Raw genomic sequence first — 24,410 nt, 5'->3', positions numbered from 1 at the left:
TGCAATAAACATGTTCATATGTTCATAGAATTTGGCATTCTCTTTTAAAACACTCGTTTTGGATTGCTTATCTATGTACCCCAAAGAAGTTGCCTTTCCCTCTTCGCTGGGCCTCGCTGGAATAATCAAGGGAACTACAGCTTTACCCCCCCGACACACACCTGGGAGGAAAGGGGACTAAGGGAGCCTCATTCCCTCAACAAACTTTTATTTCTTTTTAAAACATTTATTTATTCATTCATGAGAAACAGAGCGCGGCAGAGACACGGGGACAGGGAGAAGCAGGGTCCCCGCGGGGAGGGCTGGATCCCCGCAGCCGGGGTCACGAGGCTCCAGGCGCCGCTGCTCTTCTCGCGCACTTACAACGCGGGACACCGGGTTCCCAAACACCGACAGCGGCCTCGCCCCCGGGGGCCTGGTGGCGGACGCGGGGACCCGCGGTCGCCCTGACTCCCAGGGCTCTAGCCGAAGCCAGGGGCCCGCGGGGACACAAAGGAGCCACTGACTCGATCCGCGCATGTGCGGGAATCGCCTTCACAGGCGAGGCCCCTTCGCAAAGTTTCGAGGAGGCCGCGGTGGGGGACCCCAGAGGGAACCGCAACGGGCGCCAACCGGGGCGGGGGGCTGCAGGGACGTTCTCGCGACCGAGGAGAAGGAGGGGGCGAGAGCAGCAGAGCGGGCGGCGGCCGGCGCTCGGGAGGCAACTTTGTTGAGGATCTTCCGTCGGTGAAACCCGGTCACGGGCCCAGCGAGCCCACCTCGGAGCCGAGCCGCTCCGGTCCGGTCCCGCTCCGCCCTCCTCGGAGCCGCGGGGCCGCGGCCAGGAGGGCGCTTGACGCCCCTTCCCCGGCGCCCAGCGCGCGCGGGCAGGACCGACCCCGGGGGCGGGGCGGGGCGGGGCGGAGGGGCGGGGCGGGGCGCGCGGGGGGCCGGCGGTCGGCGGTCGGCGGTCGGCGGCCGGGGCCGCAGCAGTTGTTCCCGACATGCACCTCTCGGGAAGGATTTCAAACCCGGCCGCAAGCTCTCCTCCCTCGGCCCGGCCGGCCCCAGCAACAGGCGGCGGCGCGCCTCTCATTGGCCAGGCGGCGCGGCGGCGCGTGCTGATTGGCCGCCCTGCCTCCCGGCCCCGCTTCGGCGCTCGCAGCCACCTCCATTTTGTCGGTAGAGGCGGAAGGAGGAGGTCGAGTCCGGACGCCGAGGTGGTCAGCAGCTAGCTCGTCGGTGCCCGTGGGTTTCGTTCGCTCCGTGCGTCGTCTCTCCCTGGGAGGGGAGGGGGGCTTCGCCGCCGAGCAGGAGCCGCCGCCGCCGCCGTCCCGAGCTTGAAGTCGGTGAGTGGCGGCGGCGCCGCGGGCGCGGCCATGTTGGCGGCCGCGCTCCCCATTGTTGGGGGAAGGCGGCGAGACCGGGGGCCGGGGCGGGCGCGGGCGGCCGGGGGGCCGCGGGGGCCGCCCGGAAAACCCGAACCTTCTGGGCTCGCGCGCCGACTGACCCGGGGGCTGTTGCAATCGTCTGCAAGGCCCTTGCCCTTCCCGAAAGAAGGGGCTCGTTGGTTGGGTGCCCGGCTTCCTTGGGATAGGGGTGGAACCGGGAGTGCGTGGTGCTCGCCCCGAGCCCTTTCCGTGTAGTCGAGATGGGAAATTGGCTTAGGTTGTGGCTTGGGAAAACTTGAAGATGGGGAGGAGCCGAGAGTTCGTAACTGAAGGGGGACACTTTCCGTGACGTCGACGTGTTGCGATACGTGATGGGCCGCGAGATGGGAATATTCGAAGCGGATTTTAAAAACGTGGTCTCTTGAGGAAAACTCCTTTTCGGCCGGTTTCTTGGGAGTGGCTGTAAAAGCTGATGCTTCCCTGCTTTGAACATTTTGGTGACTGGATCCGTGAGACAGGAAAGTCCCCACCCTCCCCGGGGGGGAAATGTAACTCGTGGGGACACTTGCAGACCCCGCCCCCGCCCCCGGGTCGCCGGGCTGGGCGGAGTCCGCGGAGGACAGGGACAAGAGGATTTTCTGTCTTATTAACTAGTTCACGAAGCGGCCATTCTTAACTGTATTTCTGGAGTCCATATGAACCATCCCGTTCCCCCCAGGTTTTTTGAGTTGAAGTAACGGAGTGATCTCTACTTTCCTAGCTAGGACTTCTCTCAAGCTTGTGTGCTAGGAGACTCCGATGTTGGCCTCAGCTCCTAGGCTGAACTCGGCGGATCGGCCCATGAAAACTTCTGTATTGAGACAAAGGAAAGGATCCGGCAGAAAGCAACATCTCTTATCCTGGGCTTGGCAGCAAGGAAGGGGACAGGTGGTGGAAATCCTGCGATCCGAAAAGCAGACCGAAAGGTACAAAATTCATGTTTTGGAACGAACCTCCTAAACCAGTTGTCTTTATTTTTAAAGTGATTGTTCAAAAAAATAAATAAATAAATAAAATAAAGTGTTCAGATTTTCAGATTGAGCCTTTTATAAAGAAGGTAATAAAGGCTGTGCATACAATGAAGTGTAAATATACAGTGAAGTTAAAGCAGCCGAAGAGCAGTTTTGATTCTTTCCAAAATGAATTCTGGAGTTACAAGTTTGGGGCTACATAACCTTCCTCAAGTTTTGAACTTTTCTTACTGGAATTTTGCTCAATATTTTCTTTCCATTTATGTGTAGGTGACAAAGAAGCTGAAGATGGGTGGTGGAGAGAGGTATAACATTCCAGCCCCTCAGTCGAGAAACGTTAGTAAGAACCAGCAACAGCTTAACAGACAGAAGACCAAGGATCAGAATTCCCAAATGAAGATTGTTCACAAGAAAAAAGAAAGAGGACACACTTACACCTCCTCAGCAGCTGCACGGCAGGCCATGCAAAATGGGGGGAAGAACAAAAATTTTCCAAATAATCAAAACTGGAACTCTAGCTTATCAAGTCCCACTTTACTTTTTAAGTCTCAAACTAATCAGAACTACGCTGGAGCCAAGTTTAGTGAGCCACCATCACCAAGTGTTCTTCCTAAACCACCAAGCCACTGGGTTCCAGTTTCCTTTAATCCTTCTGATAAGGAAATAATGACATTTCAACTTAAAACCTTACTTAAAGTACAGGTATAAAATAAGATAAAATACTAATGTTTAAATTTAGTTCTATTTAAGGGTAGTTGTCAGTTGTTTCAGACCAAATTCACTAGGGAATTAATCTGTAAAATTGCTAATTAATGTAGAAAACATTAGATTTCATCTTAACTGTTTTACGTGTAGTGTGCACTGTGATGTAATGGTAGTATCAGTGCAACTTGAAGTAACTAAATTATTGAGAATTGTACTGGATATTGTGTTCTCAATTGAGTAACTCTTAAACCTGTCAAATTTAGATTTGGGGAATGGTAATCAACTTTTCCTATGGTCTGCTGGGCACAAATACTAATTTAAGATTATCATTCATGGATCAGTAGTTTTACTTGTTGGAAGCTAGTGAATCTGATTATAAGCATCCAGTTAAGACCTACAGGGATTGGAGTAGTTGAATATTTAACAGTTTAAAGTCCTAGAAACACCCAAACCAGGAATATGACAACAACCCAATGCACTGCCAAAAAGAAAATATGAGTTTTTCTTAGAGAATAGTTGCATTTTTGTAAAACTATGCTGGTGAAATGTGGAAAAGGGCACTAGGGGCTATCTAATTTAGATGAGACCATATATCCCAATGGCCGTTTGTTTCATGCACTGGGTGTCTGCCAACTAATGCACCAAAACCATTTCTTACAGAAACAGTATTTGGTGGTCATTGAGTAGCTTTCAAAATACGTTTTTGTATTACAGCACTGCATAAGCTATTCTGACGGTGATGTGGTCTCAAATCATTCCCTGCAAAGCTTACTTGAAGTGGGGAGCTGTATAATGTGAAAGTTTTAAGTACCTTAGGAAAGAGCCATGTAAATATATGTAATAAACTTGTAGCATATGTAAAGTTTTGTTGGCATTTATCCTACAAAAATAGAATATTTTAGTATGAATTTGCTGAATGTAAGACCATGGACTCTGTTTTTATACTATGGCCTGATTTTAAAGGTCCAAAACAAATTGTTTTTAAGTTTGCCCTTGTGCTAAAGTGCCAGTGTATGTATAATTGATCTGGTTGTAAACTATATTTCAAAGTAAATCCTAGTGTAATAAGTTTTATATAACTAAAGGTTTTAAGCTGCTAAAACACTTCCTATTTTTAAGAGATGTGAGATGCAGTATGGGACTAATTTTTCTTTCTTAAGCCCAAAGATTAAACTATTAAAGGTCCCTCCAACCCTAAAGATTCATTCTGGCTTTCAATAATTTTTGTAATCTATAATATGAATATAGTTTAGTGTATGATGTCAGTATATATTTTGTTACTAGTCCAAGTGCAACCCAGGGGACCATTAATGCAAAAGATGTAATTTCTTGCATAATATCTTGATAACGTGTTTTACCTAAATATAAATTAATCCAACATTAACTTACACATCTGACGAGATCGGGCGCGTTCAGGGTGGTATGGCCGTAGACAACTTACAAATCTGTATGGGAGACTCAATTTAAAAATTAAGTGCCCTATTCTAATTTGGTGGCTTTTTGACATTTTAAAGCAGAATGGCCAAATTGTATTTCCCCAGTTAAACTTAGATTGAGGTGATATTGCTCAAGTCAAATAATGCTATCCTAAAGTTTACATAGTACTTCATGTACATTTGTGAATTTCAAGCATGAAATTAAAAAATAAAATTGCCTCTTCCCCCCCCAGTGGCCTGTTTGTATTTTATAAAAGATTGTTATGACTATCTTTACTATTTTAGAATGCACATAATTAACTGAACTGAAAAATGAAAGTACTGTTGTTTAAGAGGTAACCAATTTGCTGATAAAGACATTTGGGTCAGTTCTACAACAGCTCCCCACCCAAGTAGGCTTAACAGTAAAAGGCCACAGAACACTTTAGAAACTAAGCTTCTGATTCATTGGCAAGTCAAATAAAGCAGGTTCAATCACCTGTCTCTTCCTTTTCCTACATTCGAAGGTGACTGAGGTTTCTAGAAAAAAAAGGATTCCTGGGGATCCCTGGGTGGCGCAGCAGTTTAGCTCCTGCCTTTGGCCCAGGGCGTGATCCTGGAGACCCAGAATTGAATCCCACGTCTGGCTCCCAGTGCATGGAGCCTGCTTCTCCCTCTGCCTATGTCTCTGCCCCCTCTATCATAAATTTAAAAAAAAGATAAAAAGAAAAAAAGGATTCCTCAAACTAACTCTTGTGTTTGTCGGTTTTTAGTACTCAGGAGATTCATGAGACACAGGAGAGGCAGACACCTAAGCAGAGGAAGCAGCAGGCCCCTTGTGGGGAACCCCATGTGGGACTCATCCCAGGACCCCGACCTGAGCCAAAGGCAGATGCTCAACCACTGAGCTCCCCCAGGAGTCCAGTGTTTGCATGTTAATATATAAAAGTATAATTTCCACCAGGGAACTTTTTTTGGGGGGGAAGGCATCACAAGAACCACACTTGGTTCCAGTTGGGGGGGGGGGGGAGGTGGCTTCAACTAGTTTAATAGGTGGTGAACCCCAGCGCAATGCCATTACTTTTATCATGCAAACAGCAAATAACCGATTCGGAGAAAATCAAAACTTCAGTTTGTTTTTTTTATATTCCCAGTGTAAGGTCTATGAACAATGCCAAGGATCGTCAAACTCAATTTTCTGTAACTGCAGTGAAACTTCATTGGATTTATACAATATATATACTAAGTTTTGGGCTTAGGATCGACTCAAGTGGGAAGTGTTCCAGACTTGAGGATCAAGTACAAAAGGCTTACTAACCATAAAGTTTTTAATAGCTAGGGATAACCTAGGGAAAAGGTTAATGATCATAACATCTCACTCTCAGAAGAGTTACTTACAATTTTGGTTAGCCTACAGGAATTTCCCAAACTATTGTACTTGTGAGAACCAAAAAGTTGTTGTAAAGAGAAACCACCTATCCTCTAAGGCTGAAGTCAGCCATGTAGCCTTGCCTTAAGACTGTCAGAACTTAAATTTGTCATTTTTTTGATGGTGTACAGTATGATGGAATCTGGGTCTATGACCTAGCTTTACATTTAATTTCTAGTTAAGTTCTATTTCCAAAAGCAAGCACAAGGCAGGAAAAAAAAACAAAGGTTTTTGGGTTTTTCTTTAATTGCATTCTCATCGGCAATTACTCTATAAAACAGGAGACAAAGTACATCTCTAAAGCCTCTCATGCAAATGAGGAAGGCCTACCCAGCCACAAACCTGGAAGGCAGAACTAAACCTAAGAGGGGAGGAGGGGACACATTTTTTAGTTCCTAGACCAGTTTATTTCACTCTAGTGTTCAGAGACGGGATCTACAAAAAACTACACACAAAGGCCTTTTACTTCTTTACAAGCTACTCTGTCAATTATCAATAAAAGGAATTTACATGCCTTTTTATTCCAAATAAAGAATCCCAACTTTAATAGGGCGAAACAACTGTTAGAAAATACATAGAAACACAATGCAATAAACATAACCAACACTGTTGGAGGAGGGGGGCAGAGGGAAAAAACCCAAGAGAAGGAAACTTTTCCATAGCAACTATGTCTTAAAGATGTCAATAGCTGAATGAAAACAAATAGGCAGCTTTCTTCATTTCTCAATTAGAACGGCTCTAACTTCCTGGTAGAAATACCATTTAGAGTATTCCTCAACTATCTTTGTGCTGTCTTAGGTCATAGCTTCCCCTTTTCAAAGTATCTCAGGAGTTTGTAAACAACAGTATGGTCAAAAAAGCAATAGAAGGAGACTGAAATTTGGAAAGCCAGAATGGAGACAGGCTGTCACAATTAGTTGTGAGATCTCAGGTTATATTGAACCTTTTTTTCATTCAGGAAGATTACAAAGTAACTTTTGATATATTTTTCCATAAATCTATTAAATCTTCCTTCTACATGAACTGTAGATTCCATTATATTATTTTTTATGTTATAAAAAATTTCCCATTAAAAAAAAAAAAGGCACAAAACAGCAGTAGAGGAACCACATGAAAAAACCATTAACTCCAACCTAGAATTTGCCACTTACTCGCTGTGATATTAGGCAAGTTTGCAAAAAATTTTTTCATCAAACGGGTAAAAATACTTCCATTTCATATCTTCTGTAGTTATGTGCAATATTTTCAAAATTTTTTATAAAGGCTCAAACACTTCCATATTTTTAGATGAGTAACTTCCCACGGAAAGCAGCTAAAATGTGGCAGAAATATGACAAAACTCAAATGTGAGTGATGAAGAATCATGTATAACAAACTTCATATCCTAATAAGGAACTAAGGAATCCAAAACATTTTTGTGATACTATAAAAGTTATTTATTCACTATACACAGAACATGTCCCCTATAAAATGTACATGTAAATCACTAAAAAGTATAATCTGGTGAACATTTTCTCAATTACAGAACCATACTAAATCAGTTGGGATAACAGCTCTCTGTCTGCCTCAAAATAATCTAATTATAGCACCCAGAGTCTCCTTTATATCTAATGCAGTTAAATACTTATTTTTGGGATTATCGCCTAATATGTGTTTGAGGAGGCAGAGTTAACAATTTAATATAACTCTAGTATATTACAGTCACTGCACAATAAATCAGTTTATTACAGATTAAAACATTTTTTCATTATTTGTATTAATGGGATGCAAACAGAAATACTGGATACTTTTAAATGTCAGATAACCACAAAATTATCTTTGATAGTATTCTGGGTCTTATAATTACGTTAAGATATGAATGGTGTAAAATAATTACGAATAATACACCTCAAAACAATGAGGCTGTACTGTAATGATTCACTAGATTGTGCTCAGTAGACATTTATTAAATAAGTGAATTTTCTATTTTTCTCCCCAATTACCCAGAACAATTTTTGCCCACAGTAAGGGCTCTGTAAATAAATGTTTGCTGAATATACTGACTTAGGATAGAGGTGAGAAGAGATGGACCCTCTTAGCTAGATGTCAAGTATCAGAATTGGAATTTACCTGGGAAAGAGTGTAAGGAAGATGTAAACTGCACATGGCATACAAGTCAATAAACTTAGATGCCAACAAAGCAAACCATTAAGCAGAAAAACACTGGCACTGGAATAAACAAAGGCAAGATTTGCCAATAGCGAACATGGAACTGACTTTAAGAGATAACCAAGAAAAAGTTTATATTGGACCATACCTTTTCTCACCCAATTCAGTTTGAGACAGACCAACAGAGGCACTGTGAGAGACTATGGCTGTCTTCCTTGATAGTCAGACATCCTAGTTTCCAATCATTTATTATGGACCTGTTACCCATGAATCAATATAAACCTATTCAGATTTAGGGATTAGTTTCCACAAGTACAAAGTTGAATTTCCTTTTATTTGTCCTAAAATGCTTACTTTCAAACTTGAAGGGACTTCAATTATTCCATGTAGTTTCGATAACATTCTTTTATCTTTTCAGACCAGAGTCAAAATATTCGTACAGTATTCATACTGCAGCACCTTCCACCCACCCTTTGGTCGCTTGAACTGCCCTTCTTTGGTTCTTTTTCCGCTTTCTCAGATCTTTCTTGAAGTGTAGTAAGCAGAACTGTACTGGGTATTCCAGCTGCAGTTTGGTCTTAAATAAAAGAAGGATGTTTGTCAGTTTGGTTTTCTTTATTCTTCTCTGTGGTATACAGGATTTTGTTAGTTGAACTGGATGTAGCAGCTTACTGGGCCAAATTTTCAAGAGAATAGTACAATAGTTCCCAGGTCTTTTCCCTGGGTTGTAAACTTAACAGCTCATACTCTATGTAGCACCTTTCCTTTCTCACTGAAGCATTATCTGTCATTTTTCTTCTTGCTTACTTGGCTTCAAAACAAAACAAAACAAAACAAAATGCAGAGAGATCTTAAGTAAAAAGAGAGGTGAAGTGTCAGTCTTCACTTGAGTCTTCATATGACCTACTCTAATATTGATAACAGTGCCAGACACACAGTAGATCCTCCATAATTGTAGAACTATGTAGCCCAAAATCAAAGCACTGTGTAAGGATCCTCATCAAGTATGAGTAGGATCCTAACTATCATGGGTTCAACTGTAATTTAGTCCTTTTGAAGCTGTTAGGTATGTCACTTTAGAAGTAACATATAGAGTTCTCAAGGAAATGGGGGGGGGGACATTTTAAGTGACATAAATAAAAACAAAAATGAGATCATCAGGCCTTCTGTTTCTACACAAAGACTGAACAATTTCAATGGGATATCTCCTCAATCTAGTTTTCTCAAATTATAGTCCTTTAAAAAAAATAAATAAGGACTAGGCCTGGGCTCAAATCTTAGATCTGCCTTTTACAGCCTTTCCTTTGTGTCTCAATTTCCTTATCTGTGATATGGGGTTACTCAAAGTATCTTTCCCCTAGGTTTTATGAAAAGTAAATGAGTTAACACAGCAAGTTTTTAGAACTGTGTCTGGCACATCATAAATACTAAGTATCAGTTAAAATTGTTGTCATTATATAGTAGCTAGAATTCAAACCATAACATACCTAAACCAGTTTCCCCAAGTGGTTATCACTTAATATATTAACTGCTCACTGACATTCAATGCAGAAGTATTTTAAATCAAGCCATAAATATAAGGCCCAATACATCTTGTTTAGGACGGGGAAGAGCAGTATTGGACCATCCAATAATGAAAATATAAACTTACAATTAGCGGACTCAAATTTCATTTTAATACTTATATTAATACTACCAATAATCTCTATTATTTAACCCAAGGGGCTTAATATGCAATCATGAAACTCTGACATTACATAAGGAATTTTTAATAGTATATAAAAGATGTACCTTTCTGGCAGGATCTATCATTTCCAAAGAAAAGCTAGTTGTGCCTAGTGCAACACTGATTTAAAATATTCCTAAATCTACAAGAATTGTTTCCACTGTTATTTTAGAATTTCATTCAAAACTATAATAATTCCAGTTAATCATTATTTCCTTCATTTTGTTTTTATTATAGCATGTTTGCTTAATTTACAGCAAGCAGAAAATAAGCTGGGTCTTGTTTTGATCCAAACATTGATGTTTTAAAGGTTGTACACAATATTTGTTAAAAAGAACATATAAAAATACCTTTTTAGAAGCTTCTATAAGAAAGAAAATACAAAGTTTAACCCCACAACTTTCCTCTTTGCTAGAACTGCAAACTACTGCTACAGTTTTAAATAGACTTTTTGTTGTTTAAACTATACATCCAGGAAAATCTAAAAAATTAAAGAAACGTGCATATAAATGATTGCATAGCAGAACATGAACATTAACTGCAAACAGTAAAGAAATGAAAGTTAGAAATACTATCAAATATACAAAGGTTCTAGAATCAATCCTTTAAACACATTCCACAAACAGTATTTAAAAACCATCTTTTGTTCTTTTACAGGCAATGCCTATATTACTAAAACCAAAATTGAAAAAAAGTAATCCTCTAAAAGGAATCGTTTTCCCACAATCTTTCTTATACCTGCAAGCAAGCAATCTAAAATTTTAAAAGATGCTAGCTTTTATTCTGAAATGAGATTGGACATGTCCTTTTTATTGCCCCCCAAACGATCTCTCAGAGAAATGCTAGAAATTATAAGTGGTTAGGGTCTTTTTTTTTTTTAAAGTCAGGTATTTATTGCCAGGTACTACATTGATAATCAAACTCAGAGATGTGACTCTTAATTCTTTTTCCAATATATTTTAAATTTCATGGCACCATAGAATCACCTAGAATGGGAGTGTTCTCTTTCAACTTGCCTCATGTGAAATAAGCTGAGGTGTGAAGAACAAGCCTCCTTCATAAAGTGGTAGACGAATTTTGATACAAATGCACAGGGCAGGTGCTAGAAGCATCAAAATTCAGTTTTTATACTCTGCATATGCATAAACAAAACCTACTTTGAAACAATTTACTTGCTGCTTTTTAATAGCAGTAAGAAAACTAAGCAATATGACCAGCAATGCTCCTTAAAGTTTAGAGTAACTACATGAGAGCATTTTTCCCCTTAAAATGATTTCTGCCATCATTGACCTGCTCAAATTTTAAGGTGAGTTCTTCCGATGTTTTTATGTTCCAAATCTTCAAGAAACCAGAAAAAGTAGTGAAGGCTCCATGTTTCAGTCAAAAACTCAATCTTCCCCAATCCTACTTAACGCGGTTGGCATCATTCCCCAAGACAGCGGGGTTAACAAAAGAACTATTCCACGCTCTGTCTTAAATTAACTATTATCACGGGCCTAGACATCTTAACAAGACAAAAAGGTCCACCCTGAACCTAAATGTGTCTGATCAGTGTTGTACTGTGGCTACAACTTCACTTTTGTATCATTCTATCTTATTAGCAAGCTACATTTCTAGGTTAACAGTTCTACCAAATATGGATATGAAAGTTTATTTTTAATAAGACAATGTTGCAAATTATGGTCAACCAACATCTTTTCACCAATACTTCAAGCATAAAAAATGAGAATCTTTACAAAAATATACAGAGACACCACAAATTGGTAGCTGCCCATAACATTAAACAAACTGGACTCTTAAGAGTGGCTTCTCAACAGCATATCATTTTAATTATAACCATTTGCCTGGTACAGGGAAAACTGACAAGTGTTTTTTTAAGCATCATTGCAACATTGTATTCCTGATAATTTAAGTAAACCAAACTATGAGTAAATGAATGATACATGCCTAAAAATATCAAGGTTTTTACTATCAGTGGCCACTGGACTTAGGACTAGTCCAAGACCTTGATCTAGATTTTGACCTAGACCTAGATTGTGATCTTGACTGAGATTTGGATCTAGGTGGTTCTTTTTTCCTTGATTCCTTTTCATATCTTGAGCCAGACTTATAATGTGTTTTGGAATCTGTTTTAGAGGTGCCTCTAGTTTTGGTGTGAGATGCAGACCTAGAACGTGATTTAGCCTTCATTTCTTTCTTGGGCTGGGACTTGGACCGTGATCTTGAATTGGATTTAGATCTTGAAAAAGATCGATTTCGGTGTTTGAATCTTTCAAAACAGAGGAGAGATACAATTAGAGTAAAAATTAGATTCTATATTAATCAAATTTGTTATTTTTAGAGCAAAAGTTCACTCTGAAATTGAAAAAACGTTTAAGTCTTTTTCAAAGCAAAGTTATTTACCTATCATTGTCGGAATGGCTTCTGCTACGCCGTGGTCTTCCAGCCGGTCTACTGCTAAAAAGTACATCAGAAAGAGCAAACAGTGACAAATGTCTATTTACAGTCTTCTAAAATTTTTAATTAAAAAAAAAAAGAGCCATAAAACTTTTTAAATGAAGCACTAAAATATTTTTAGTTTCAATGAAGCATTCAATGTATATAATTAAAGTGTACAAAATATTAAAAAATTAAAAGCTAACAAACATAAATCTTTTCTGAATATTACTGTACTACACACATCACACTTACTTTCTAGGACTATAAGATCTTCTATAGTTGTAGTCAAAGGACCGGCTTCTTGATCTTCTTCTTTCATAACTTCGGCTTCTAGAACGTCTGTATCTGTCATAATCATCATAGCGTGAAGAACTGTACACATTCCTCCCTTCCTTGGCTTTCATTTGATTTGGAGCTATGAAATAAACAAAACAAAATATTTAGAAATGTTAATACCTTATATAGTAAGTCTTCAAATTATAGGAAAATTTTCCTTATTTGCCTCCCTTATACCCCTAAATCGGCATCAAGGTTAATACAACTATTGATCTTGGAAAAGGGATTTGTTTTTAAGGAAGTCTATCAAAATACTGTTTTATGTTAAAAATGATACTTTCGGGCAGCCTCTATGGCGCAGCGGTTTAGCGCTGCCTGCAGCCCAGGGCGTGATCCTGGAGACCTGGGATCGAGTCCCATGTCAGGTTCTCTATGGAGCCTGCTTCTCCTTCTGCCTGTGTCTCTGCCCCCCCCCACCCCCGTGTCTGTCATGAATAAATAAATAATAAATCTTTTAAAAAAATAATAAAATAAAAATGATACTTTCAAGTATCTTCCCAACTATTTTTTTTTCAGACCTTTTCACCATTTGGCTTGCTGTCAAAAAATATGCCACTAACTCCAACATGAGGAAAATTTACCACATTTTTAAAATTTCCAAATTAAAATATGAATGACTGAACCATATGATAATTTGGAATTATTCTGTGCGTTTTTCACTTTTTAGGAATACAATTAACAACGATAAAATACTTATTGGTAGCCTAGGAACAATGTTTTAGTATCAAAATGCAGTGATAATGGTTGGTTATATGGTTCTGAGAGAACACAACAAAAGTGGAAAAGAGCACTTATCGGATGCCTTAGCCAGTACCCCTGGACAGTCCTCAATTCCCATTACCTCATTCAAGTCTATGAAGCAAGTACTAGAAGTCTGTGTGTTTATAAAAATACCACAGCGAATACCCAAGAACCCACCACCCAATGCAAGAACCAGAGAATTACTGGCAGTTAGCGTCTACTTCCATGCCCCTCCTTTCTTCAGCAGCTATATTCATCTCTTAATATATTGCCCAAGGTAACAAAATGGTTGAGCCCAAATTCAAACCCAGGTCTATGACTCCAAAGCCTGTACTCCTGCCTCATTAGCATGCAGCCTACACCTGATTAGCTGGTGTTTGCTTGCATAATAAAAACCACAAACTAATATAAAATCAATTCTAGGTTTCACCTATAATTTTTCTCAGTTTAATTCTATCTATTCATTTCCACAGACAAGCACCCACACAAATAGCCAATTATACTGTGAAGGTCTTTATGAAGAGAAATGGCTGAAAGGACCCAATACTTTCCAAATTATTTCCCTTTTAATTCCACCCCCAGTAATTTAAACACGCCGCAGCGCATAGTATTGATCGACTTTCTTAAAAAGTCCAAACACGTATTTCAGGCATTCTAATCTTCACATTCTACCTTTTTGCAAAGTATGTGAGATTATCTATTCAAAAATTATCTTTTTAGATTTCGAACAGATAGACAAATTGCAAATACTTCCAAAAAAAAAAAAAAAAAGAAGAAGAAGATACTAAGCACTGTTTAAAAATGACGTATTATACATATACATATATTAGGCATAAGGGTACTTACTCTTTCGATCCCCCTGTGCGAACTGTATTTCAATTTGGCGTCCACAAATCCATTTTCTGTCCAAATTATGTAAAGCATCTTCAGCATCACGGACATCCTCAAATGTGCTAAATGTTAAGGGGCTTGGGAAGTTTTGCATACTTTGATAATGAATGAATGCTCAGATGGCAAGTCTGGAACAACTCACAATCTTTCAATATTATTCTAGAAAATCATCCAGACCTCACTTATTTAGGTTGGTTAATTTGGCTATAGACACTTCACAGCATTAAAAGCACTTGTGATTTCCTACAGCATACATTTGAAAACACACGTGAATACACATTATAAAGTTATTAAAGATCTGTTGTAGCTGAACTACCAAGTAATGCTAGCAAAAAGTTTCCAAGTTTTAATGAAAGTTTTACAAAACAAAAAATATCAGCTCTATGCTGTATACTAAAACAAAAATTTCTTAAAATAAAACCAAAACTGTTTTTCATTTATGTTTAAGGAAAAAAAAGAAAATGCCAATAGTTCTTGTGTAAGCAAGCAGAATATACCTTACCTTACAAGAGATAAAGCATTAACTTCCATCTTATTTTGCTGTTTTTCTCCGATATACCTAACACTATTACTTCATGTAGCTGTCTTCCTTATGCCATACAGTGAAGGCTGGTATGCAATCCACTTGTGGATTATCAAGACAGAATCAAGCAATAAATACTCAAGACATCACTATACCAAAAGCGTATTACACCCATGCACAGACTATAAAAGCATGCGGTCAAAAAAATAACAGACCATTTCTAAAGATTCCTGGACTGGAAAGCCCTAACTGTAATACTAAAAATACAGCTTCCTGCAAGAAGTGGGTCTGGGACTGGTTTTTAACCTGAGAATTTCAAGGTAACATTTATATAAACCTGAGAGGGTCTGCGAGTACCATTTTCTGACTTGAGATGCTGCTGCCACCTTGCCCTCTTCCCTCATTGTCAGCAATAAAACTATGTGAACCCTTGACTTTACAAAGTTATTCTGCCCAAATTTAGCTCCTTTCTTAAAACCACCATTCTGATGGAAGCCAAACAAATATTCAGAGCAGTTTGATATAAAAGCTTTGGAAAGGGAAACAGGTTAAGTCTGGGTATAGATTTTTCACTCTATCCTAAAAATCTAACTTTTCCATTTACATATCTCAAAATTGAGAGACAAGAAAGCAGATCTTGAGCTGATTAAAAAACATCGCCAAAGATACACACTCCCTTCAAGACTGACACTAATATCCATTTCAGATATCAAAAAGGTCTGCCTCATCAGATTTCCTATTTTTTGTTCTGAAAGGAGTTAACCGTATCAAGTTCCCAGTTCTCTCGTCCTGAAGCTATTACGTGCATGTTAATGCAAGACAGGTTTCCCCAAGTCCTAAGTCATGGGGCTTTCAACATGAAAAAGCAAAGGATGATAGGGAGTTTAGAATGCTGAGTACTATAATGGAATACCCCTCAAGATTAATGAAGTTGAGCTCTAAAAGTATTTTTAAAAGTTCACTTAATGGATATACTACTTACTATCCCAGGGGACAGAATATAATTTTCTTTTTAGAGGGTTATAATTAAAAGGTATCAAAGTTATTGAGATTAACTCCTTTTCTGGACCTACCCTCAAAAACAGAATCCTGGGCTGGATGAACCACGGCAAAGTTCTACTATACGTGTTAAGAAAAGGCTAACTGGGAACGGGGTCAAATATCAATCTGATGTTGGTAATGGAGAAATTTGTACTCAGGATCTGCAAAATCCTGAGACTGATTTCTTTTTAACTATTTTAAGAATATAAAAAGACTTTAGGTATAAGTATGTGATTCTCCTTTAGACGGATAACAACTCTCTTCTAGCCCAAGTATCACATACTCTTGAGTCAAATCACTGTTGATCCAGGTTCCCAAGCCACCCCAACCTAGATAAAATTGGGTCAACACGGAAGCCAGAAAGCATCGCTTAAAAACAAAAACAAAAAAAACAACCACAAGCCAAATATAGCTCTTATTCTCTCTGTAACAGAGCTTTGCAACCAATTCTCTCACCTGTCCTTGATCACTAACTACCTTTGTAGAAGTAACAGCTTTCAGCATTTCCCCTAAGTCTCACTAGGACTCCTGCTAAGTTTCAAGAGACTTACTGAATTTAAGCAGTAACAATATTTCCTAGTCTCATGCCCACAGTCCCAAACCTTTGCTGTCTCACTGAAGGAAGTTAAAGGTCACCTAAAACTCCAGGTCAGGGAATGACCTCCTATAGATTCTGATTAGGTACTCATACAAAGGAGAATGTCTTCTGCAATCCACTCAGGGCTAACTGATGGTATGTGGGAAAGCAGTGCAGGACCAGCAGCCTTCAGAGAGCTAAGTTTAGAAGTCAGGGGTATGTATGTGCGCCCACCCCCCAACCCCAGCCACTTTAAAATCTATAAACAGGTATTATCTCCAGTGGATTTGACCTTACAAGACTACCAGAATTGTTTCTAAGTAGTTCCCAGTGCTAGCATCTGTCTCCCATTTTAAGCACGACTCTGTGGAGTCGGCTTGACCGTAGAACCTCATGCTACTCCAAAGAGCACTGTCTACTACCCTATGGGATCTGACCATCTGGTCCAAAACAGAAATATGCTGAGTTTAAACTTAACATTACATCCTGGTACACTTTAACTTGACAAGCTAAGAGAGAGTGCATTTATACAAGACCACAATCACAACATCAAGGCCCACATAAATCAAGTTACAGGTTTTGTCACTAGACCAAACCAGAATAGTTTTGAAAATTAACTGCTTACAAAACATTAAAAAAAAAAAAAAAAGGAAAAGTTATTCTGTAGGATACATCAGGTATGACTCCTTTAATCTTGGCCATCATTCAACTTCATCTTGACCTTTAACTCTTTAAGTGCTTGTCAGAAGGACTTGTCATGAGATGCTTGGCCAAATATGACAGATGGCTTTATCTTTAACTTTGAAAAACAACCTTTTCCCCCTTTTGTAGATAAAGCGAGGCTTTGTCTCCCATTAGGCTTGTCCTTCTTCCAGCTTTTCTTTATTTTTTCTTTTCCCAAACTCTCCCTTCTCTTCAAGCCTGATCCTTAAGAGGTCTTTGGCTTGTCTACTTGCCTTAAGTGTTGAACTCTACTCTAAAGGTTCTTTCATGCTTTCTCTTTGGGGTCGCCATAACTGTACAGCTTTACATTCTCTGAGGTAACAACAGAGGACAGCAAATTAGGGGACAATATTAAAGAAGTTTACCTCATTGTTATACAATTTGTTTTTGATCAAGTGATTCAAATTAACAGACAATACCAAACTTTAATTGCTAAGCACAAGAACATATTAACTTTTAATTTGACTTACATTATAGGTGGTAGCAACCAGAGTGTATTCAAATTTAAATCACATACTATAATCATTGATTTGAGTTTCAGCAGCATGAATGGGAATTTAAATACTTTACTGTTTTTGGATTAACTTTAAGAAATAGTTAAGAGCAATGTGTGAGTCAGAATTAATTTTCAAAAAATTTGAAGACATAAAACATTAGAGGACAAAAGTAAACTACTTTTTAGATGTTACCTCTTACATAAACTTGAATTTCAAACTCCAACACCCCTCACTAATCAGCCATCTGAAGAAAGGATATTGAACATAAGCAAATCCTCTTGGACGGCGTGTGTAGAAATCAAGTGGAACATACACATCAACTATAGGACCATAACGACCAAATTCTCGTCGTAAATCTTCAGACCTAAAACATCATAAAAAGACCCCCAGTTTTTATTTTCACTTCTTTAAAAAAAATTGTAAGAAATAGCTATCTTTCTGTAATCTGAATAAATGAAAGGGATTGTGCCGTACCCCTGGGTGACCGTTTGCTTTCTAAATCTCAACATCAAGAGGCAACTTTAAGTGCATAAAAATATACAGGCAATCTCTTTTCTGAAAAAGGAACACTAAGATCCAAGATCTCTGGAAGACAATGCAGTCTGTATTACTATTTTACAGGAACAGGAAAAGGCACCTAAGGAAACCTGGTCACAATTTATCTACTGTTTCTAACCACATCTTTAATTTTTCATAAAAGGCACAGTAGCATTAGATTCTACGTATTTCTAGTGTTTCTCTTTTAAAGTACCAAACCAATACTAGTACTCCGAAAAATATCAAGCACTTCCATACTAAAATTTTAGCGACAGGGTGGGACACTTAATAGGAGGTAAAGGTTTGTAAAGTCACAAATGTAACTCCTCAAATCATAAAGGTCAAAATGACATAAAGGAAAAATATTCTAGACTCTAGGACACAGTTTACTTTCCTACCTAAAGTTAGGACAGAAAAATATAAGTCACACAGGGGTACCAAAATAAATTTGCCTTTTCAGGGATTAGGGCGATTGTGAAACCTAACATATCTTTTACTGATGAGACCTCTTTCAAAAAAAAATTCTGATGGCAACTACAAGCAATTAAGGGAATTGGTGAGAACAAAGCCGGATTATCCAATTTTAGTTTTACAGCGTCCTAAACCTCACTTCTCAAAGGGGCGACCGGTTATTTCCGGCAGATGGGAAGAACTAGTTCGCACCGTCTAATTGGAATAATTTATCTTCCCATTTCCAACATTCCCTTTCTCCAAACCTCTCCAACATTTTCAAAATCAGAAGTACAACACAACAACAAAAAAAGGGTTGCGAATGCTTCGCCGCACGTGCCCCTCCCTCGATCCCGTTATTTCGCTGCAATTTAACTACCAAAAACAAAACAAAACAAAACAACACCCCCCCCCCTTGGGCCGAGGGGGCGTGTACCCCAAAGAACGAGAACTTCAGATCAATGCGGAGAGCGGGGCGTTCGGCCGCGGCGGGGGCTGGGCGCACCGAGACGCCGGGAGGAAGGGGCTCCCGAGTGCAAGGGAGGAGGGGAGACCGAAACCCCGCCACGCGGCCTGCGTTCCCCCCAACCGCCCCCCCGCGGCCCGCGTTCCCCCCGTAACCGTCCCCCCCCCGCGGCCCGCGTTCCCCCCCCAACCGGTCCCCCCGCGGCCCGCGTTCCCCCGTAACCGGCCCCCCCCGCGGCTCGCGTTCCCCCCGTAACCGCCCCCCCCCGCGGCCCGCGTTCCCCCAACCGCCCCCCCGCGGCCCGCGTTCCTCCCCCAATTCCCCCCCCCCGCGGCCTGGGAGGACCCGGGCGCCGCCCTCGCTCCCACGCGGCGGGTGAGGCGGCGGCGCGGCCTAGCCGGGGCCCGAAAGCCCGCGCGGGACCCGCCATCTTCGCCTTCCCCTCCCCCGGCCCAGCGCGCCGCCGCCGCCGCCGCCGCACGAGTCCTCCCCAAGCGCCCGCGGCCTCCCCGGGTAGGCCCGGAGCCCCTCCCCTGTACACACCTGGTGTCGTCGGCCACGTTCCTTACGAACAGAGAGGTGTTGGGGGGGCGCAGGTAGCGGGACATGACGGCGACGTGAGTCTCGGCAGGGGCACTAACGGGCTCAGGAAACCGTCCGCGGATCCGGCGGTAGATCCTCAGACACTCAGCCCGAGGGCTCCGCTACGAAACCGCCTCTTCTCGCGAGACTTCACTCCCGCCTCCACCCCCTCCCCCCGCCACCTGGGCTCGACGCCGGGACTGGCAACGGCTCTTTCCCGCGAGATCACCGGGCGTGCGCCTGCGCAGGCGGGCGGCGGGGGCGGGGGGTGGATACGTGCCGCAGCCTCGCTCTCATTCATTGGCTTCTGGCGCGGCCTCTTCCCCCTCCCCCAAGCCCGCTCTTTCTTTCTTTTTTTTTTTTTTTTTTTCTTCGTGCTTTATTTTCCCGCCCTTTTCTGCTTTGCACCGGTTTCCCCTCCCTTCCTCCCCTTGCAAGTCAGGAAGTAGAGGTTTTAACCCCCTACGCCCGAAGCTTACAGTTTTTGCTAACCTGACAATTTAAAAAATTAGAAATCGAAGAGACCGCCGTACGATTTCCTGTCTGGTCCAAGTTATGCCTTAGCTTTTATGAGATCGCTGACCTGCAAGGGGACGAGATTTATGTCCCTGTTGGGGGGGGGGGGGTGCCTCCGCACAGCTCTCTGCACGTCGTGGGCGCACTCCCGGAGGACCCGTGCCCCGGGTTGCCCCCTTCTCCATCATTTCCTCCACCTCTCCAGCCTCTTTCCTCCCGATTAGGCCGCTCTCAACCTTTCGATTGCAATGCAATGCAAATCTCACATCTTCATCTCCACTGTCATCCACAGCTATTTTGTTGTTGTTGTTGTTGTTGTTGCTAATGGCCTGTATTGCAGGGGTCCTTCCAACTCTTGGGTCTCAGAACCTCTTCATGCTCTTAGAAATTAGGGAAAATGCCAAAGAGCTTCTGTTTATGCGGGTTGTAGGTGTTAATATTTACTGAGCTAGAATTTAAAATGGAGAAAGTTTTAGGACGCAGGAACACGCAAGCACACATTCCACACCCCCCTCATCACACATCCTGTAGCTTCCCAGCAGCTCCACTGTGTATTTGTGAGAGACTGCGCATGAAAAAGACAATGTTTACTATGGTTTTAACTCTTTGAAGAGGGTTCTAGGGACCCTTCCCAGACCACAGATTGAGAACCATTCCCTGCTCTACCAGATTCAATTTTGGGAGATGAGGGATAACCTATTAAAATGCCTCTGGCATGTAGCAGGTAGCACTTTGCAAAGCAGATTAGCAGGGACTCAAGTACTGTTTAATTAAATGAGCTTTTACTTTACAAAAGGCCACAAAAAGCATTATTTTTGCATCAATCAGCACCCAAAGCAATTACATGACTTGACATGGGTGGTGATGGTCTGTTGTGCTCTGTAGCAGAGCTATTGTTTTTCTACATTTTACCTTTTCCAAGAAGCTTTGGACACAATTTATGAAAACATTTATTAATTACCTGTTATGTGTCAGACGTTGTGCTAGATGCTGGAAATACAGTGATGAAAAACGTGGAATTTATGTTTTTATAGAAAATAAGCAAATAAGTGCAGTAATTGCAGATTTGTGATATGAAATGGTAATGTGAAAGTTCAAAAAAAATTTTTTTAAAGACAGAGGGTTGTGTAGGTTGTGTAGGAAGGTCTTGCTGAGCACTCCCCTCTCTCGAATTAAACATTTTTTAGTAGCTGGAAAACAGTCTTTTGTACATTATCTTGAGATAGAGGAAATTTACATAGGCACTCCAGCCATTCAGTTTTATATGTATAAAGGTTTATAAACAGTCTGCCCTATAATTTTTTTTAAAGATTTTATTTATTTATTCATGAGAGACACAGAGGCAGAGACACAGGCAGAGGGAGAAGCAGGCTCCCTGTAGGATCCCCAGGATCACAAACTGAGCCAAAGGCAGATAGATGCTCAACCACTGAGCCATCCAGGTCCCCTTGCCCTATAAATGTTAATAGGATTGGCTACATAATCTCTGGAGCCCAGTGCAAAATGAAAATCTTCAAAAATTGTTAAGATGACAAGAGCACTAAGCCAAGTGCAGGGTTGTTTTGAGTGTGGAGCCCCATGTAACCTGCACAGGTGGCATGCCCATGGAGTCTGTTCTAAATGTTAGCAATTACTGCTATTACTCATAATGGTTGAGAAATCATAGGAACAAGTGAGGTACAAATATTTACTAAGTGGAGTTGCTTTCTGCTTCGCATGATCAGTTGCCCCTTCGATCTTTTGTGCTCTAGGATCCCAGAGCCTTGAAAAAGATATTGGGGGAAAATAGAAAAAGCAAGCATCTTTTAGCCAGCTGGAGATCAAGTTGGGCAGTTGAGCAAACTGTGGATGTGCTGCAGGTGTGGGAGAAGAAAGATACACCAAGGAACGGTGGAAGTACAGTGCTCCCGCATCAAAGTGCTGGCCAGTGTGGCTAAGAGCACCACATTTCACTCTGAGCACAATGCCAGGGCTGGTTATTTTTCCAAAGGCCAAATGTTCTATAATAGTCTCTTGGTACTGTACCTATTCTTGAAGAAATGTTTCATTGGGATTTATGTCGGAAAACCACTTTCCTTAGTATTCTCAGAACCACAGAAATAGGACCAAAATGTAAAATATACAACTATGAATTTCCTTGATCCTGAAACAGCTTTTTTTTTTCTTTTTGATTTATGGGCCATAGCACAGACATCATGCTTGAGTGAGCTGTGCTACTTGCTAGAGAGAGACTCACAGGTACAAATTTTGTGTTAATACCTTGGAATTATGAGCCTGTCTCCTTAAGCAGAACCAAAGCCTGATTCATTTTACTGGTACAACCCTTTAATTCAGGCAATTGTCATAGATAGTGCTCAGCACGGGGTCTCTGTGTCCATGGGCAAAAAATCAATAAGAAGCATGCTTTTAAAATTTATTTAATAAGACATGCCTGATGTTTCCTGTAAGGCTTGTCACTAATGTGTAGGCAACAGGCCAAGTTCCCTGGACTGAGGAGGACTTAGCTTAGACATTCCTTTCTTATGGGTTGGAAACTTTTGCAGCATAAACATATTACACATTATCAGTTTACTAGTGTTCAGGTTCTTTTAACCTCTGGCTCTCACTAGTTAGGTCTGCTGTGTGGGTGAATTCACTATGAATGCACATATTTGTTCATTATACTCCTTAGATGCTATAATAGCACATAGATTGCTAGCTTGAATTTGCTTAAGGTGGGCAGCCCGGGTGGCTCAGTGGTTTAGTGCTGCCTTCAGCCCAGGGCCTGATTCTGGAGACCTGGGATCAAGTCCCACGTTGGGCTCCCTGCATGGGGCTGCTTCTCCCTCTGCCTGTGTCTCTGCCTCTCTCTGTGTGTCTCTCATGAATAAATAAGTAAAAAAAAAAGAATTTGCTTAAGGTAAAATCATTTGTTCTATCTTGGCCTCGTTTTAATATCTTAAAATAACATTTTCCTTAATTATCAATTTCCAGTGTTTATTTTAAAAATTTTGGAAATAAAACTCTAAAGAAAACAAATATCACCTGTCATCCTACTGCTCAGGACTAATTACTACTAAACCTTTATGCATTTTTATGCATTTCTGTAATTCTTAAAATTGGAGTCGTACTATATATACAGTTTTATAATGTGTTTTTTCCCACTAAATATTTCATATCCTATTTTAGAAATATCTTCCCTGTTAAATGGTTTTAATAAACATGTTTCTCTTTAAATATGTATTTGAGGGGAAGCCCAGGTGGCTCAGCAGTTTAGCACCACCTTCAGCCCAGGGCCTGATCCTGGAGACCCAGGATCGAGTCCCACGTTGGGCTCCTTGCATGGAGCCTGGTTCTCCCTCTGCCTGTGTCTCTGCCTCTCTCTCCTCTCTCTCTCTCTGTCTCTCTCTCTCTCATGAATGAATAAATAAATAAATCTATTAAAAATATAAAGAAGTATTTGAGAGAAAGAGAGAGCAAGCAGGGGGAGAGGGAGAGGAAGAGAGAATCTCAAGCAGACTCAGCACTCAGTGTGGAGCCCAGCAGGTCTCAGGACCCTGAGATTATGACTTGAGCTGAAATCAAGTCAGAAGCTTAACTAACTGAGCCACCCAGGTGCCCCATAAATACAGTTTTTAGTGGTTGCTGTATCAATTATAAATTGGATTCAATTGCCAGTTACAGAAGCCTGGAGTAATCTTTTTAAAAAAAATATTTTATTTATTCATTTGACAGAGAGAAAACACAAGCATGGGGACTGGCAGGCGGAGGCAAAGGGAGGGGGAGAAGCAGACTCCCCGTGGAGCAGGGAGCCTGATTGTGGGGCTTGATCCTACTATCCTGGGATCATGACCTTAGCTGAAGACAGATGCTTAACTGCCTGAGCCACCCAGGCACCCCATGGAATAATCTTGATCATGATAGCTAACATCTATTGAGCACTTAAATGTCAGGTTTCTATAAATAATAGGTTTCTATTATTCTTTCCTTTTCTTTTTTTTTTTTTTTTTTTTTTGATGAGGAAATAGATTTATAGACTGTGCTAAACAAATTAGTGGGAGTTTCACTTATTTACTTATTTTTTGTATTACGAGAAGTCAGAAATAGGGAGTCCAGGACTGGTATGGCAGCTTCAGGATATCCAGGCTCCTCCTTCTTTCTCTCTTCTCCATTATTCCCAGTGCTGGCTTCTTTACTCAAATTGTTTCATGGTCACAAAATGGTCTCCAGTTAATAAACTGCAGAGTGGGATCCCTGGGTGGCGCAGCGGTTTGGCGCCTGCCTATGGCCCAGGGCGCGATCCTGGAGA

The 24,410-nt window shown here is 41.0% G+C and overlaps 2 protein-coding genes across 15 annotated transcripts; one reads left to right on the top strand and one right to left on the bottom strand.

The window, feature by feature from the left end:
• The first annotated feature begins 1,072 nt into the window (after window positions 1–1,072).
• On the top strand, window positions 1,073–4,998 carry PNRC2 (proline rich nuclear receptor coactivator 2). Of its 4 annotated transcripts, none has more exons than XM_038531619.1 (3): window positions 1,073–1,227; window positions 2,135–2,335; window positions 2,651–4,998. In XM_038531619.1, exon 3 carries the CDS (start codon window positions 2,669–2,671, stop codon window positions 3,086–3,088), a length of 420 nt encoding a protein of 139 aa, XP_038387547.1. In that variant the 5' UTR covers window positions 1,073–1,227; window positions 2,135–2,335; window positions 2,651–2,668; the 3' UTR covers window positions 3,089–4,998. The 4 variants fall into 4 exon arrangements, with proteins under 4 accessions (XP_038387547.1, XP_038387546.1, XP_038387543.1 ...); XM_038531618.1 differs by having other exon boundaries at window positions 1,132–1,227; window positions 2,131–2,335; XM_038531615.1 differs by having other exon boundaries at window positions 1,183–1,328; window positions 2,131–2,335.
• A 1,315-nt stretch (window positions 4,999–6,313) lies between these two features.
• SRSF10 (serine and arginine rich splicing factor 10) lies at window positions 6,314–19,774 on the bottom strand. Of its 11 annotated transcripts, none has more exons than XM_038531606.1 (7): window positions 19,568–19,772; window positions 17,831–17,935; window positions 14,166–14,269; window positions 12,495–12,657; window positions 12,207–12,260; window positions 11,971–12,072; window positions 6,314–8,654 (listed from the first exon to the last, which is right to left on the bottom strand). In XM_038531606.1, the coding sequence occupies exons 1-7, from the start codon at window positions 19,630–19,632 to the stop codon at window positions 8,594–8,596; spliced, it is 654 nt and encodes a 217-aa protein (XP_038387534.1). In that variant the 5' UTR covers window positions 19,633–19,772; the 3' UTR covers window positions 6,314–8,593. The 11 variants fall into 11 exon arrangements, with proteins under 11 accessions (XP_038387534.1, XP_038387539.1, XP_038387538.1 ...); XM_038531609.1 differs by lacking the exon at window positions 6,314–8,654 and adding an exon at window positions 8,661–8,888; XM_038531607.1 differs by lacking the exon at window positions 6,314–8,654 and adding an exon at window positions 17,024–17,386 and having other exon boundaries at window positions 10,015–12,072; window positions 14,166–14,262; window positions 17,764–17,935; window positions 19,568–19,700.
• Between the last annotated feature and the right edge of the window lie 4,636 nt (window positions 19,775–24,410).

The sequence above is a fragment of the Canis lupus genome, chromosome 2, assembly GCF_011100685.1.
Source record: "Canis lupus familiaris isolate Mischka breed German Shepherd chromosome 2, alternate assembly UU_Cfam_GSD_1.0, whole genome shotgun sequence".
Lineage (NCBI taxonomy): Eukaryota > Metazoa > Chordata > Mammalia > Carnivora > Canidae > Canis > Canis lupus.
This window is presented reverse-complemented; position numbering and strand designations above follow the sequence as displayed.